At 34.1% G+C, this 17,110-nt stretch overlaps 1 protein-coding gene across 1 annotated transcript in view; it reads right to left on the bottom strand.

Annotated features, from left to right (window-relative positions):
• Positions 1-17,110, bottom strand: part of LOC148954710 (protein ECT2-like) — a 165,751-nt gene that overhangs the window by 69,913 nt on the left and 78,728 nt on the right. Inside the window, exons 7-10 of the mRNA XM_089087211.1 lie at positions 13,150-13,278; positions 10,232-10,427; positions 7,268-7,395; positions 1,508-1,693 (exon numbers count right to left, since the gene is read on the bottom strand). Coding sequence (XP_088943337.1) covers positions 1,508-1,693; positions 7,268-7,395; positions 10,232-10,427; positions 13,150-13,278 — 639 coding nt within the window. The remainder of the gene's footprint in view (positions 1-1,507; positions 1,694-7,267; positions 7,396-10,231; positions 10,428-13,149; positions 13,279-17,110) is intronic.

Consider the following 17,110-nt stretch of genomic DNA (forward strand, 5'->3'; position numbering starts at 1 on the left):
AAAGTATACAGATGTTTTTAGGGGGGATTTTGCTCGTGGTGGGGGCGGGGGGGAGGTGGATCGCGGGTTAAGTGGGAGAATCTTTCCATTAAAGAAGTTTTCATGGGGGAAGGGACATTGCTATGAAGGGGGGGGGGCGCCGAATTTCCCAGGATTATTTAAAAAAAAAAACGATCAGATACTAAACTAAAAACAAACAATTTTTTCAACTGAAAGCAAGGAGCACGATCAAAACTTAAAACGAACAGAAATTATTATGTATATGATTGGGTTCGCGCCCTAGTCATTACCTCGCTCTTTACGCTTAAGGTTTCTTTGTACTATCATCAAAGCTATTTATTCTAATTAACGGCCTTTATGATTAAGGGGTCATTCTTAAACAATTGGAACAAAATTTGAACTTTAGCGTAAATAGCGAGGTATTGACTAGAAGGCAAACCCCATAATATACGTAATAAAAATATACGAATATAGAAGTTCGTTACGCAAGGTAATTCATAAATTACGTCAGAACAAAATTTCAAGAAAGCCATTTAGCCAAAAAAGAAAGTAAAATTAACATGCAATTTTCGTTTTAATTATTCATGTACGGTGAGCCAAAATCAAAGCTGCATTAATTCAAAAACGTTCAGAAATTAAATGAAAAAAAAACAGGTTTTTTTTTTTTAACTGAAAGTTAGGAGCGACATTAAATCTTAAAACGAACAGAAATTATTCCGTATATGAAAAAGGCTGTCCCCTCCTCAACGCCTCGCTTTTTACGCTAAAGTTTGACCCTGTCTCACAACTTTAAAACAATAAAAAACTTTAGCATAAAGAGCGAGATGTTGAGGAGGGGACAGCCCCTTCCATATACGGAATAATTTCTGTTCGTTTTAAGTTTTTATGTCACTCCTTACTTGCAGTTAAAAAAAACTTATTTTTTTATATTTAATAATATTAAAAAAATCACTCCTATATACCAAACAAGGCCGTATCCAGGGGGGGGGAGGGGAAGGAGATTTGAAATCCCCCCTCGCCGAAATGTATGTCCGACTTGTAAAAATGAATTTAAACAAATTTTTTATGTGCTTTTGTACCCCCCCCCCCCAAAAAAAAACCTTTTGTATTCGTCCTACGCAGTTTGTCTTCCAACTTCTCCTTCTACTTTTTTAAATTATTCTTTCTTGTTTTTTCCTTTCTTCCTTGATGCTTTTTAGTTTTTACTTTATTTTAGTCTTGTATCGACATCCTTTTTTGTTTTAAATGAGTAAATAAGTCTTTATTCCTCTATAACACAGTCTATTAAGCCTTTTAGGGGGCGTCTGTCCTAATTATTACACATCATTTACATTATTGAAAATAAATTTATTTACCTATCATACCTATCATATTACTTTTAATTATAAATATAGATTATAAATATAGAATTATATATATATATATATATATATATATATATATATATATATATATATATATATATATATATATATATATATATAGATTTACCTATCATATTACTTACGTGCTTTAAAAATACCCGTCCAATACTATTATCCTTCCAATTCCTAGCCATAATGGTAAAATCCTCTAAGATTTTTTCATGAACTTCTTTGATTGCTGGAATATTACCAAATATAATTTTTATTTCTGTTGCAGCCACCAGCGGCCCTCCAGGTTGGTCTTCAGCTTCAAGAGGTACCCTAAATACCTGAAAACAAAATAGTCTTATTCCCCCTGAAAAATTAGGACCAGAGGATGGAAAAAATTAATTCTAAAGGAAGGGATATCACGATATTTCCCGGCCAAATTTTTGTGATAGATCTTTCCAACCATCATGGAGAGAAATCGGTGAATAAGGAGAAGGGTAATGCTTAGTGGGTCATTATTTCGCTTTTATTCCAGGAAATAAGTGTCCATAACACCCAGCCAATCCTTAACATGAAAACAATCCCATGTTATCATTGCCCAAAGCGTTTATTTCTCTAAAGAGCTTTCAGAAGCAGTCAGTTATTAACTAGCAGTTAGTTTCCGATATTCAGAGGAAATATTTATTTTACTATTTTATACTAAGCTTCATAAGAATAGCCTGCTTTGTCTTCCAGCTAGGGGATTAACTTGAATTATTTCAGAAAACAATTTTTTGTGGGAGTAGAGGATCTTGTATTTTTTTTTTGTTTAGGGGAAGAGGGCAATATCTTTTTTCTCTGTCTCACCAAAGGTATACACTATGTTGGTGTATACATGTACACTATGTAAAGGTATACACAAAGGTATCTCATGAAAATATACAAAGGTATCTCAATACAATATACAAAGGTATCTCATGTACACTATACAAAGGTATCTCATGAAGATGGGAAAATGATCTCAGAGTTGGAACATATTATTTAACAATATAATAAGAATTAAAAGTAATAAGTAATGACTCACTAATTTCACCAAACAGGAAACAGTGCAGGAAAATTCGACATTTAAATTTAACCGATTAACGAATTAAATAATTTAATCGAATGAAGCCTATGCCACGAGATTGTGACCAGCACAAAAATTACATTGTAAATACTAAAAGGTTATGTTTGTAAAGATTAAAGTTGGATTGCAATCCCCACATACTCGTAAACAACTAAAGGTTTTCGGTGCCTCCCCACGCTCACAACATTTGCTTTTGTGCTACTCCCCCCCACTCACCACTAAAAACCTGTTTCCACTAAACTCACCTGTTTTTTCTGCAATTGTTGCTTATTTTTTTAATGTTGATCTTCACATAACAAGAAATTTCTTTTAAGTGAAGTAATCATGAGATCACCTATCATAGAAGTTATACTGTAAAGTATAAAAGATTGAATTGTAAATATTAGAATTAGATTACAAAATTAGACCCTTAGGATTAAAACATTAGATAAAATTAGCCCAATTAGACTAAAGCTTGCATTAAATTACACAAAAATAAAAAGATTGAATTTCACCACAAAATATTGCCTACGAGCAAAGAAAAACGAATTAGTCACCGCGAATACATGGGAGGGGGAACAATGAGCCCACCTCTTCAACAAAATATCAAAATTTTGCGATACTACTTTTTATACTTTAACATTGCATATTTTTGGCATCTTTTGCTAATCCCTGAAATAGCTTTCTGAAGACCTTACATTAGAGAAGGCAATTAAATAAGCATTCGTATAAAATTCTTTAAGAGTAGTCGGATGAGAACACAAACTAGAGCCTTGTACGATGGCTACAAATCTCCTGACTTTAAATCCCCTTCTTAGTTGGTGTAATAAGGGGCATGGGGACTACAAAATAGAAAGCTTATGCACAAATTACAGGGATCGGATTTCACTATGTCCTTATCATAGGCAGCACAATTGCGCTGCCTAAGCAAAGAACGAAGTTGGAACAATGTATTATTTATTTGTTTCTTTGCTCAGACCAGGGCACTTCGTATCGAAGGAGTTGTCGTAGAAACTTCGAAAAGGGCTAATTCGATAGGAAATTGGAAGGGCTTGTGCCCTTTTGAATAGCCGAAAGTGATTGGTAGACAACTAACACCCTTTCCACATCCACCATTTCCCCAAACACATTCAATCAAAATTTTGAGATAGCCATTTTTTTCAGCGTAGTTGAAAGATCTAGAAATTATGTTTTTGAGGAGGACACTCCCCCCACAGCCTTCAGGGCAAGGGTTGTAGGTTATACCCTGTTGGCATATAAGTTTTTTTTAATAAAAAGTGTTGTCACAGAAACTTCAAAAAGGGCTCACTCGATTGGAAATTGAAAGGGCTGGTGCCCTTTTTCATATTCGAAAGTGATTGGAGGGCAACTAAACCCCCTCTCACGCCCACCATTTCCCCGGACACATTCAATCCAAATTTTGGGATAGCCATTTTGTTCAACGTAGTTGACAAATCTGGAAATTATTTCTTTGAGGATGACAAACCCCCTAAAGCCCCCTGGGCAAAAGTTGTAAGCTATGCCCTGGGGGCATATACGTTTTTTTTTAGAAAACGTTGTCGTAAAAACTTCAAAAAGAGCTCATTCAATTGGGAAATATAATATAATTTGTAATTTACGATTTGTAATTTAAGAAATCAAAACTAATTAATATTTTAAGGAATAAGCATCAGCATACGTATATTAAATTGACAATGCACATTTTTTTCAGTAAAGTATAAATTATATTCTGGCTTTTAGAAAGCAGAAGGTCCTAGAACCCTATTCATATTAATTTCTGCTCGTTTTGAGTTTGACCCTATTATTTATTTTAATTTCTGTTTGTTTCGGTTACATTTATTTATTGATACTGAATTGCGGCAGTTGTATGCTTGGTAGATTATTTGATTCTATTTTTGTTCATTTTTGGTTTAATGGAGTTCTTCACTTTTCTTTGAAACACTTATTTTGTACAAATTTTGGCAAATTATTTTGTGCAAAGTTCGTGATTTTCTGATTAATTAAATCAAGCACTTTAAGAAATCAAAACTTAATTAAGATTTTAAGGAATACATATCATCATATGTATATTAAACTGACAATGTACATTTCTTTCAGTAAATTCATTTGATTTTTTCCATTCTGGCTTTTAGAAAGCATAGGGGTTTAGACCCCTAGTCATATTTATTTCTGTTCGTTTTGAGTCTGACTCTGTGATTTATTTTAATTTCTGTTTATTTTGGATTTCATTTATTTATTGATACTGATTTGTGGTAGTTGTATGCTTGGTAGATTATTTGATTTTATTTTTGCTCATTTTTGGCGAAATGGAGTTCTTTACTTTTTTGAAACACTTATTTTATGGGGAATTTTTTTTTAAAAATTAATTCATGTATAAGAGATTAGACTCCTTGATGTTAGATTGAAGGTGATTTGAAAACTACTGCTACCACATAAGGAAATAAGGTGCAAAAGAAATTCTACATAATAGAAAGCCTAGAGTGGAGGACCAAGTTTCAACCTTCTCGAACTGTTTCTTCTGCACGTGAATTCATCATAAAAATAGAAGGAAAAAACTGCTGTTCCTAAGAAACTTTAAAAAATTCGCCAACTCTTCAATTAGTGTTAAACTGCGTGTAAAGAAAAAACCTTATCTGAGACCATTAGACTACTAGAGGACATGGGATGGTGTGGGATTGAAAGGGGGAGTGGGAGCACCCAGTTTGAACCCACCCTCCTTGAATTATTTCTTCGATGCGTACTTTGGTCGTAAAAACGCAACTAAAAAACCCGTTGCTCCTAAAAAACTTAATAACATTCTCCGACTCTTTAATTTGTCTTAAACTGCAGAAAAAAAAACTTATCTGTAACCATTAGTCCACAATAGACAAATCCCTTTTCTTTCGTTTTTTTTATACCCCCCCCCCCAAAAAAAAAATTTCTTTTGGTACCCCCAACCCTCCTTTTCCCGAAAAAAAAATCCTGGATACAGCCCGGCAATTCAGATTTCTTTCTTCTTTTTTTTCTAAGTTATTAATTTTTTTTAATGCTATCTTTATTTAGCAACAAGCTTAATTTTAAAACACGTTATATTTCCTTTAAATAGCAAACAGAACTCACTTTCTGGCCCCAAACTGAATATAAAATTTTTACCGCAAAGATTGTTTTTATCCATTAAGTACTTTCAGAGTTTTTTTTTTTCTCAAAGACAGTTCATTCTGTAAGGAAATTAAATTACTCAAATTTACATTTGATAAAATATTCAAAAAGACGGGAAAATATATTATCATCACCAAAGGCGTATCCAGGATTTTGTTCGGGGGAGGAGGGGGGGCAAAAAAAAATCTAGTTTAAAATAAAGAATACCTACAATATTTTACTAACTGTTAAGCAAAATGCTGTCTATTCAATGTACCTACAGCATAAATAATATGCATCCTGTGTCCGCAAAGATTTCAATAAATTCGGTTAGCACAACTGACAACTTCCAAAGATGTCAAATTATTCAATGAGGCATTTATTAGTTGATTTTTAAAGTTTTCAAAGCAGGTATAAAAGAATGTTTTTAGGGACTACCCTTTCCTAAACTTTAAAAGAAAATTCTACTCAGTTCCACACACAAAAAATAAAATAAAAATCATGCTTTCTAATGATGAAGTTTCTTTAAATCTGAATATCTCTATCCCCGACACAAAACGGGAAAATATAAATGGTTTTTCTAAGATTTCCAGGAAAGTACTTGTCGGATTTTAGTTTTCTATCGTTGATTCAGATCTCTTATCAAACCTGCACAAGTTATGACAAGACCACCAAATCTAATCTAAAGAGTTTGGCCACACAAACATAGAACAATTTACAATGTTCCTTTCAATTCAGATCGTTCACATTTCTCATATAGTTATGTTTTGCAACCTAATGCAAATTCCAATGCAATCAAACCAGATAAAATACTGTTATTCAGAAAAGTTTTAGGTAAGATAAATTTGCAAATGAAAACTTAAATCTGTCATTCAACATCTGGATTTATTCTATATTCAGCATCGATTTTTATTTACTTTTACTTTTATTTGCTTCTATTCATTTATTTATTGTTTATCTATTTTACTTATTTATTTTTGTTTATTTATTTATTATTTATTTACCTGAGGATGGCTCGGCGGAGCTCTCAACCAAAATATTTACATTTTCATCTTTTTTCACTGGCTGTTGAATCAAGAAGGCCCGTGATATTAGAGCGACATCTCGACTAAACACTCAATTTTATCAGCTTCTCAAATCAAATAGTAACCACCCCCCACAAAAAAAGAAGAAAAAAGATCATATGTTCTCCTTAAAAGATCCTATCTCATTACCAAATAAAAATGTAAATTATACAACAAAAATTAATGACCCCCTCCCTCCCACCAAAAAAGAGAAAAGCATGTTATCTTTAAAAAAAACTCTCAAAACACCAAGTGTAAAAATACAATAAAAGAAGCCATTCACATACTTTTCCGCATGCCAAGCAATGGTCCGCGTAGCACAGGTGCCGATTCCAGGTTTTCTGCTTCTGGCCAGAGGCAGAAGAGACACCAATGTCAAGTACATTGCGCCATTGGCGGCAAGTCATTCAACGCTTTATTTGTTTTCCTCCCAGATCTCTTGAGGCACTCATTTTGAGCTGGGTCGACTCTGGCTGAGCTTACACAGTCGCGCCACTGAGCCTCGTTCCAAACTAAACAATCAGCAACATCAGGACTCGAACCCCTGCCCTTACAGACACAGAAGTCTAGCACGCCAACCCCTCGGCTAGTATGGCTCCAAATTCGCACAGGACTATGGGGAAAAAGTCAGAAAAAAATTGCAAACGAACCTTATCAATTGCGCTCAGAATTCCGACATAATTAACTTCTGTCTGCAGAAGCTCCATGAAGACTTTTTCCCTTTGAGTCATGTCTTTAAGCTGAACGGCAAATAATCCAGTTTTGCCTTGACCCAGACCTAGAAACAATATAAAGGAATATATGACAGCTATAGTTACGACTCAAATTAACATCAATGTTAAGTGTCCATACTAGATCAACTGAAATTACATATTTTTGTTTTGTTATAAACAATCATAGGCCGGTCCATGGGGGGGGGGGATCTTATTTTGAAATCTTTGGTACTATAAAGAGTCCATATTAGACCAATTTAAATTAATTTAAATTTAAAGGAGATTAGTTTTATATCGTTCTCGTAATTTTTTACGACTTATTTGTAAAGATAAAAAAATGAAAGAAAGAAAACAAAACTGTAGTTTAAATAATGTTTGAAGTAGATATATCAATATTGATGCCAATGCTATTCTTAGGTCGGCACTAGATGAACCCGAACAATGCGATTTTGTTTCAATCAAGATCTTAGTTTTATGTCTCATATATGACGATCGACAAAAAAAGAAGATTTTTATCAGAAAGGACAGTCAACAATTTTTTTTTATAAATATGTACAGGCTATCCATAGGCTATTCGTTACAAATAGTGTACTGTTTAAATTGACTTTCAAGTTTACGCATTCATGAAAATATTCCAGATTATAATCAGGATTCACCCCCTGATTTCTAGCCATGGTTCACAGACATTTCAGAGCAGTAAATTGTATCTATCAAAATAACAGTAGAACAAAATTTCAAATACATATCAATAGTACAACGGGAAACAATGGGGACCGGTCCGGGATAGATTAATTTTAACAATTCTAGAAAAGGCTGTTGCTGGAAAGCGATTTTCTCAGTCACTTTATAAAAAGGACTATGTATTGGCTAAAGGGAGATTTTGATACCATAGAATACCTTAAAGCAGTGGTTTTCAAACTTATTTAGACACTGTACCGCTTTTTACTCACAAAAAATTTTAGGTATCCCTTCTCAGTTACCGGTACTAAGTAAACTATAGCTAAAATAAAGTTAAAGGGTTGTTTTATTTTTTTTTGTTGGCCGGCCACATACCCCCTAAAAATTTTGCGTACCCCCAAGGGGTACGCGTACCACAATTTAAGAAACACTGCCTTAAAGAATTACACTAACTCGTCCAATATCACCTTTTTTAGTGGGCAAATTATTTAGAATTGACTATGGGACCCATGGGTCTCCAAGTGACCCATATCCTAATTTCAAGTAACCCACTTTAGTTCCAAAAGTGTAACATATAAAAAATAAATTTACAACATATAAAAATAAAAAAGATATTTAGAAAACTGATACTAAAAGAAACATTTTAGTTCAATGGCAAAATTGCGGTAACGATAGTAAGCGCAATAAATCAACATTTTCCGAACAAATACCAAACATTAATAGGCGCACAGCGTGTGTCACTCTCTCAGTTGTAGCAGCAAAAGGATAGTGACGCAGTTACAAGACAATTTAGTTACTGCACAGTGATTTCAAACCGGGCGGACAGAAAATTATGGGTGTATTCAAAACATAAAAACGTGAATGAAATGATAAATGTGAAATTTTACTAAAACGCGTATTAAAGTTTGAAAACAAGACAAATTTTTGAAGATATTTTTTACCAGCTATAGCTACATATCTCAGCCATTCCACTACATATGCCAGCTTTGTTGCACCTATATCTTTATATCTCAGCTATCACAATACATCTGCCAAACTTTGTTGCAGATACATCTACATATCTCAGCTATCACGCAGTATATGCTAGTTTTATTGCAGCTACATCTACATATACCAGCCATCACGCCACATCTGCCAGCTTTGTTGCACCTATGTCTTTATATCTCAGCTATCACAATACATCTGCCAAACTTTGTTGCAGCTACATCTACATATCTCAGCTATCACGCCGTATATGCTAGTTTTATTGCAGCTACATCTACATATACCAGCCATCACGCCACATCTGCCAGCTTTGTTGTACCTATATCTTTATATCTCAGCTATCACAATACATCTGCCAAACTTTGTTGCAGCTACATCTACATATACCAGCCATCACGCCATATCTGCCAGCTTTGTAGTAACTACATCTATATATTCCAGGCTATCGCGCTACATCTGCCAGCTTGTTGTAGGTGAAAAATGATTAATAACGTAATTAGCATTACAGTTACCGAAACAAGATTCCTTAAAATGTTATTTACAAGATAAAATAATTCTAACCAAAACACACTCTTAATATTTACTTATTTAATATTTAAAATTTTTAAATAATTTAATATTGTAAATATTTACTTTAGAACTTTTTATGTCTGTAAACACAGTTTCAGACTAATTTTGGCTGAATTTTGCCCACAGACAAGACAAGGTTATCAAGCCAAACTTGACTGTACAAACAGAGCAAAATTAATCAAGGTGCCCCCTCCCCCGTGGAACGGGTGATAAAAAAAATTAAGAGGGGACTCGTTCAATTGAAAATCTCAAGTTCCTGTTTCCTTTTCAAGAGTCGACAATGATTAGGTTAAATTAAATTGCAATGTTTAACAAAAAATGCATTTTTTTACATCTACAAGACGTTACGACATTCTGCTGAATTCCCAGTAAAAATAGTTGTTACCTCTCACAAGGCAGAGAGTTATCTCAACAAATTGCTAATACTGACACATTTTTTAAAACTACTATTAAAAACACTGCAAAATTCCAAAGTTTCTGAAAAATTCATTAAGCAAAGTGATCAAACGCAAATGTATGTCTAATGAATTACAAGTAGCTTAAATTTAAATAAACAGCTAAACCGTTTTAAAAAATAGAAAACATGAAAAAAAGAAAGAAATTTGCGGCAACATTGGCAGTCAATCATCATTGCAATTATTTATCTATTTTTCAGTTGAAAAGACTTACCGCCATCAACAATACCGTCAGGGACATGTTCAAAAGATTCGGATACAGAACTTCTTCTCTTTGACGGAGATACCAAAACTGGAGATGACCCACCAGAGGCCAATTGCGACAAAGTCTCACGAAATAATCTCTTTCGATTTTTGCTCAGGATTCCTACTGGTGTCTGCGGTGACTGAACAAGCTCTTTATCCATTTCCTAAAATTAAGTCCTTAAGCGTGATATTTACAAATTTTTGACCCAACTTTACATAATCGCTATTTTTTCTGGCCCAAAACAGCACAAACAATACCCATGTTGCAGCAAAATACAAAAACTAGAAACAAATATTTCAGCCTAAGAAAAATTCTAAAATACCGAAAAAAACGGGCATTTTTCGCGTTTTCCTCTGACCTTAGAGAAAAACCGACTACCAGAGCGGATTAAAGTCCGATCAGATCCTAGCTATGTCTAAACCCCTTCCCCGAAATACCATACTTATTAGGGATGTTAGCGTAATTTCCTATAATGCTATGTGTTTCGCCCCCACACCCAGGGAAAATACCGCTAGATCGAAATTCAACTCAAGTCAAGTCAGTCAGATAACCTATCTAAACCCAGATCCCTTCCATAATTATTAGGAATTTTACATTGCTTCCTATGAAAATGAGCATTTTTCCTCCTCCCTCTAGGGAAAAACTACGCGAGATCTGGTTATCTCAGTGAATTTAAGTCCTGTCGGAACCTGGTTATCTCCATAGCCAGGCCCATCCACTCAAATGTCGTAATTATTAGAATTTTCGCATAATAGCCAGTGAAGCTGGATGCCCCCCTCCTTCTACCTAGAAAAAAAAGCCACGGAATACGGATGCCGGGAGGGTTCAACTCCTATTCGAACGTAAATTTCTCCGAAATCTATGCCCCTCCCCCCAAATATCCTAATCATCTGATTGATATTCGCTCGGCAGCCCGATTCACACGTCGTCCAACGAAAAACATATTACTATCTGGGCGGATATTCAGTTCGTTTCTGTCTCGGAAGAGGATTGAAACCTCCAGCTCATACATAATTGGCCCATTAGTTTTTAAATGTAACATTGGAAAATGAAGTCGTCTAGTGGAATCTAATGGAATTAATAAACCAGTTCCTGTAAAAATAAAGCAAGGGAATTTTTTAACAATATAATTAATGGTAGTAACGGTAAAACGAGATAAGACATCCACCCCATTAAGCTTCAATTTGTTCCGCCATCTGCAACTTTCCCTTAAAGCATCAATTTTGGCGTCTTTTTTTCTAAAACACTTTTTTTCAGAGCAACACTAAAGCGACACTTTTGCTTATAAACAAGCCTTAATGCGTTGTTTACACAACTAAAATAATAATATGCCCGTTTAATGGTTGACCACTTCTAAAGAAAATATGCTAATAAAATAAAAATAGTATCATTAGATGCCCTATTTTATGATCTTTCCAAATATCGCGGTCGTTTCGACAATAAACCCCACCCTGATGGTTCAAAACATAGCCATAGGGTATGTAAAATAGCCCTATACCATAATTCCTTACATTGTTATCTAGATTCTTAGATAATTTCAAATAATATCTACATCCACAATTATATTATTATGACTTAAGCGAATCTAGATTTCATCGAGTCGAGAATCCAAAAACGGGTAAAATAGATAACGTGTCACAAGATACAAAAGAACGGAGAAATATATTATTTGGGCTATATACGGGGCGATCAGGGGGGGGGGGAGGGGTTCACTGTCGCAAACGTGAATATGATATTTGGAAAGAGCATAAAATAAGGAATCTAATGTTAATACTTTATTTTATTAGGATGTTTCTTTTTGAAGTGGAAAGGTATTTTGATATAAAGATAGATATAAAGATATTTATAATATTTGGAAAGAGCATAAAATAAAGGAATCTAATATTAATACTTTATTTTATTAGAATGTTTTTTTTTGAAGTGGTCAATCACTAAATCGATGCCAATAATATAAACATTAATTTTTTTGAAAGAGATTAAGATTAAGTGGTATCATGGTATCAAGAACCGACTGTACTGAAAGTAGGAATAGAAAAAAGAATTGATCAAATCTTACTACGTTGATTACAAAATTAGAGCAAATTATATGACTATTGATTATCCTGAAGGAGATTAAGGCGTGGTCTCGTTTTATGACGAACCGAATTTAGCGAAAGTAGAAGGAAAATAATCAAATATTACAGCGTTGATTAACCGAATAGGCCAAATAAAGTGAGTATTGGTTTTCTCAAAGGAGATTAAGGCGTAACCTGTAGTATTACCAACCAGCTTTACTGGAAGCTAGCTGTGCCGTCCTAGCCGACTTATTAGCGCGCTAGACCCGATATCCTTTGTCCGTGAGGACAAGAGTTCGAGTCCTAACGTCGCTGGTTATTTCGTTAGGAACAGGGGCCAGCGGTGTGACTCTGCAAGCTCAGCCAGAGTCAACTCACATCCAAATGGGTACCGAAAGAAATCTGGGGGAAAAAAATACGGGAAGCGACGGATGATTTTCTCCCAATTACAAATAGGACCCCCGGCCGAAGGCAGTGAATCAGGAGATCGGTGCCTGCGCTACGCAAATCACTGTCAGCAATCGATAAAGTTTTTAAGTTTACTGGAAGAAGGAAAAAAAGAACGGAAGAGTCAAATTTGACTGCGTTGATTACCCGGCCAGTGTAAATAAAGCGTCCACTATTCGTTTTGAAGGAGACCGAGGAATATTCTCTTGGCAACACAAACCGACTTGCTAAAAGTTGAAAATAAAATCAAATTTTACGGCAGTGATTACCCGGTTAGAGCAAAGGGATAATGGTTGTTTTGAAGGAAGTTAAGACGTAGTCTCATGGCACCGCAAACTAGTTTTACCGGAAGTAGGAAAAAGAAAAAGAAAGAAAAATAGGAACCTCTTCAAAGACGAATGTTTTCGGGTCAGCACAGTATTCCATTTGAATTGACGCCCAGAACCATTCCATTTTCAACTTCTTCACGTTAGATGCTAGATTTGGCGGTGCTTTTGAGTTTTTTGCAATGATCTGGAACACAATAATAAACAGAAGATAGAAAAAAATGAATTGAGGTGCTTTTGAGGCGTTTTAATCTGCAACAAGATAAACATAAAAGCAGTAAACAGAAGAGAAAAAAAAAATTAAAAACAGGTGCTTTGATCAACAACAAGATAAACACAAAATCAATACACAGAAAAAAATAAATTTAAATCGAAGTGCTTTTGAGGTGAAAATAAGCATAAAATCAATAAACAGAAGAGAAACAAAATTTTTTATTTATATTTGAGGTGCTTTGATCTGCAATATGATAAAGATAGAATCAACATACACAAGAGAAAAAATGGCGAATTCGTATAGAAAAAAAATATACTGATGATTTATTAAAATAAATAGGGTTGATGAACCTTCGATCCCGTTTTTAAATGCCCCGAAGATTGTAGGGGTAAATAATAACATTCTCCCGAAAGGCAATAAGTGGTAGGATGGGAGGGGTCCCGAGCCCCTCCATGAAATAACCCAATTTAAAACAATTATTTTTCGCCTCATTAATAACCGGGCCGAGGGAGAAAATTAAAGAGAAAAATGTATAATTTTCAGACGTTGTAAGACGTCTCACCAACAAAAAAGTTCGGAGTTAAATATGAGCGAACGCCAAGAGGGTCTTACTCCGCTCCCCTTATCGAAGCCTCTTGGAATTCCTACATTGCTTCCTGAAGTTGTTCATGTTCACATGTTTTTTCGTTTTTTATGTTTTCAAAAATTGTCGCAGCCATGAAAGAAGCTCCTGCATTCATACTTAGGGTAAGTTCGATGTTCGATCCACGTTCAATATTCGATGCATAAATCTAGATTCGATGTATTAATCCACGATCATCGATTCAAAACTTATAATCCTAATTACCCAGAAATTAGGAACTCGCTTAGAAAATGTCGAACATCACTTATTAACATGAGAGCGTTTCATTGTTTTCTTGGTATCCTTATATGTAACATGTAGTAAAAAAAAAGTTCGTATTTTAAGACAATTATTTGTGCTATAGCTATTTCTTATAGCCACCTCCTTTGAATTCCTGACCTTCATACTTACTTATTAAGTTAAATAACTGTGCGAAATATGTGATTCAGCCCCGCTTTCTACGGCTACAATGAGAGAAAGAATAAGATGGCTGGGACAGGTTCTGCGGATGAAGGATGACAGATTACACAAAGATTGTCCTTACTGGCCAACTGTCTAAGGCCAAACAAAAGCAGGTTGTCCAAGAATAAGATGGAAGGATGTCATATTTCAGGGGAATAGGAACTTCTTGGAAGGATATAAAGAAGGACGTTTTGAATAGATTGGGATGGAGGTGGAGCTCAGGCGGCTTGGTGCTGCGGTGAGTCGTTAGCAATAGCAGTAGTAACTTACTTATTGTGTTTAGTATCAAGGGCTCTTAAAAAAAATTGCGAAAAGTAAAAAATAAGGATTGAATGTCTTTTTTAAAATTCCTGATAAAAGCAGCATAATAAAAACGCTGAAATAAACACGATACTCTTTACCCTCGATTTTATTGAAAAAAAATAAATAAAAAAAAAATAGATGTATAATGTATTAAAAGTCTTTCAAGTTATTTTATAGACATAGTTACATTGAAGATAATTCATACATAAAATATAAAAACAAAGAATAATATGGAAATATATAATTATATATATATATATATATATATATATATATATATATATATATATATATATATATATATATATATATATATGAATAAGATGGAAGGATATCCAAGAATAAGATGGAAGGATGTCATATTTCAGGGGAATAGGAACTTCTGGAAGGATATAAAGAAGGACGTTTTGAATAGATTGGGATGGAGGTGGAGCTCAGGCGGCTTGGTGCTGCGGTGAGTCGTTAGCAATAGCAGTAGTAACTTACTTATTGTGTTTAGTATCAAGGGCTCTTAAAAAAAATTGCGAAAAGTAAAAAATAAGGATTGAATGTCTTTTTTAAACTTCCTGAGAAAAGCAGCATAATAAAAACGCTTAAATAAAGACGAGACTCTTTACCCTCGATTTTATTAAAAAAAAAAAAAAAAAAAAAAATAGATGTATAATGTATTAAAAGTCTTTCAAGTTATTTTATAGACATAGTTACATTGAAGATAATTCATACATAAAAGATAAAAACAAAGAATAATATGGAAATATATAATTATATATATATATATATATATATATATATATATATATATATATATATATATATATATATATATATATATAATTTGATGTATATATCCACAATCATTCATCAGAAATCTACAATCAATAATTCTTTGAAGGTCTTTTAGAAAATGCTGATCACCAGTTATTAACATGAGAGCGTTTTATATTATTTCTTTGAGGGTATTTTCTTCGTACCCTTAACCTGATACAAAATATAGCAAAACAAATCAAAAATCGTATTTTAAGACTTAGTTATTTACAGAGGTCTATCCCAGGCAGTGCAACAACGCTTCTTAAGTAAAGAGCGATGTGGGCACAATGTATTATTATTAATTGTTTTTACTCGTTGATACAGACAGTAGTGGTAAGATCTCCCTTCAAGCAGCTAACGATCTCTTTCTTTCTATTCGGTTGTGCATCCTCGTTTACTGTGTGCATATCATGTGTGCATTACCCGGATGTGTATTTCGTCTTGATCTCTCCAGTTGTGCGAGAGTTTAAAAATATGTAACAAATGCTGGCATTGGGGTCCCATTAGCCCAAGGTCTCATACAAGTTTCGGGCCAGTAGAAAAAATTTAGCCCTTTTTTAGCTAGAGGGGGTAATCCTTTGAATAATTTTTTATATTTGTTCCCTTGGCCTAAGGATATAAGCCTGTAAATTTCAAACTGATCAGGAAAAAAAAGTTTTGTAGAAACATAAAAAAAAAAAAAAAAAATCTAAAAATCAATACTATAGGAAAATCTACACCAAATATTCGGCCTACATTTGGACTATAGGATGGTAATTCCAAATTTCCTTTTTTCTTCATACTTTCTATGTGGCTACTCAATTTTTGCAGGGGAATTTCCCGGAGGTGGAGTGGGGGGATTTTCCAGGGGAAAATATGCTGAACCCCGGTTTATAGTACATATAATTATGCAAGGCAGCCTTCGAGCTGGAATTATTGAAATATTCTTTGTTACAATGAATGTGCATCTCCCGTACCTTCTCTCATGAAATACACCCCAACAAATGCAACCAGTGGATTTAATTCCAATAAAAAAACCTTACATTCTTAGATCTGCATCCCCTTCAATTTTATAATGATAGCGTGATAGAACCCCACAAAAATATTAAAATTAGTTTTATTTTTAAAGGTTTAGACCTTTACGAGCTCAATTACGTCGATGACATTTTGAATTTAAGCCTTTGTTGAAGAAAATTGTTATGCGCTAAGTGTGTTTTCACAAAATTTATTTTCAAAATCTGGGGACTGTGTATTAAATTGACAGTTTTTCCAATTTCGTCAATAAACATATCGAAAAATCAATTCCAACCAAAAAAGGTATGTTCAAAATCTAGGGGGCAAACCCTCCTCTGGTCCCTCCTAATTGATGTCAATGTGGCTATCTCGGGATTTTTGTTCAATAGCATTGTTTACCTAATCCAGGAACATGCAAAAATAGGTCAGAAGTCTAATACGTCAAAGAGTGAGGTTCTTGCTTTCGGTAAACGTATACGTAATAGGAGTGCGTACTACAACGAAAATCTGAATATTCAATTATCTACTTGCTTTAAGCCCTTGGTATATAGGAGGTAGTGTGTAATCGATGAGGGCACTCCTCCTCACCCATCTAATTGAGAAGCTTAAAAAAGAGTT

The sequence above is a fragment of the Artemia sp. Qi Xiang Cuo genome, chromosome 3 (assembly GCF_049724085.1).
Source record: "Artemia sp. Qi Xiang Cuo chromosome 3, ASM4972408v1, whole genome shotgun sequence".
NCBI lineage: Eukaryota > Metazoa > Arthropoda > Branchiopoda > Anostraca > Artemiidae > Artemia > Artemia sp. Qi Xiang Cuo.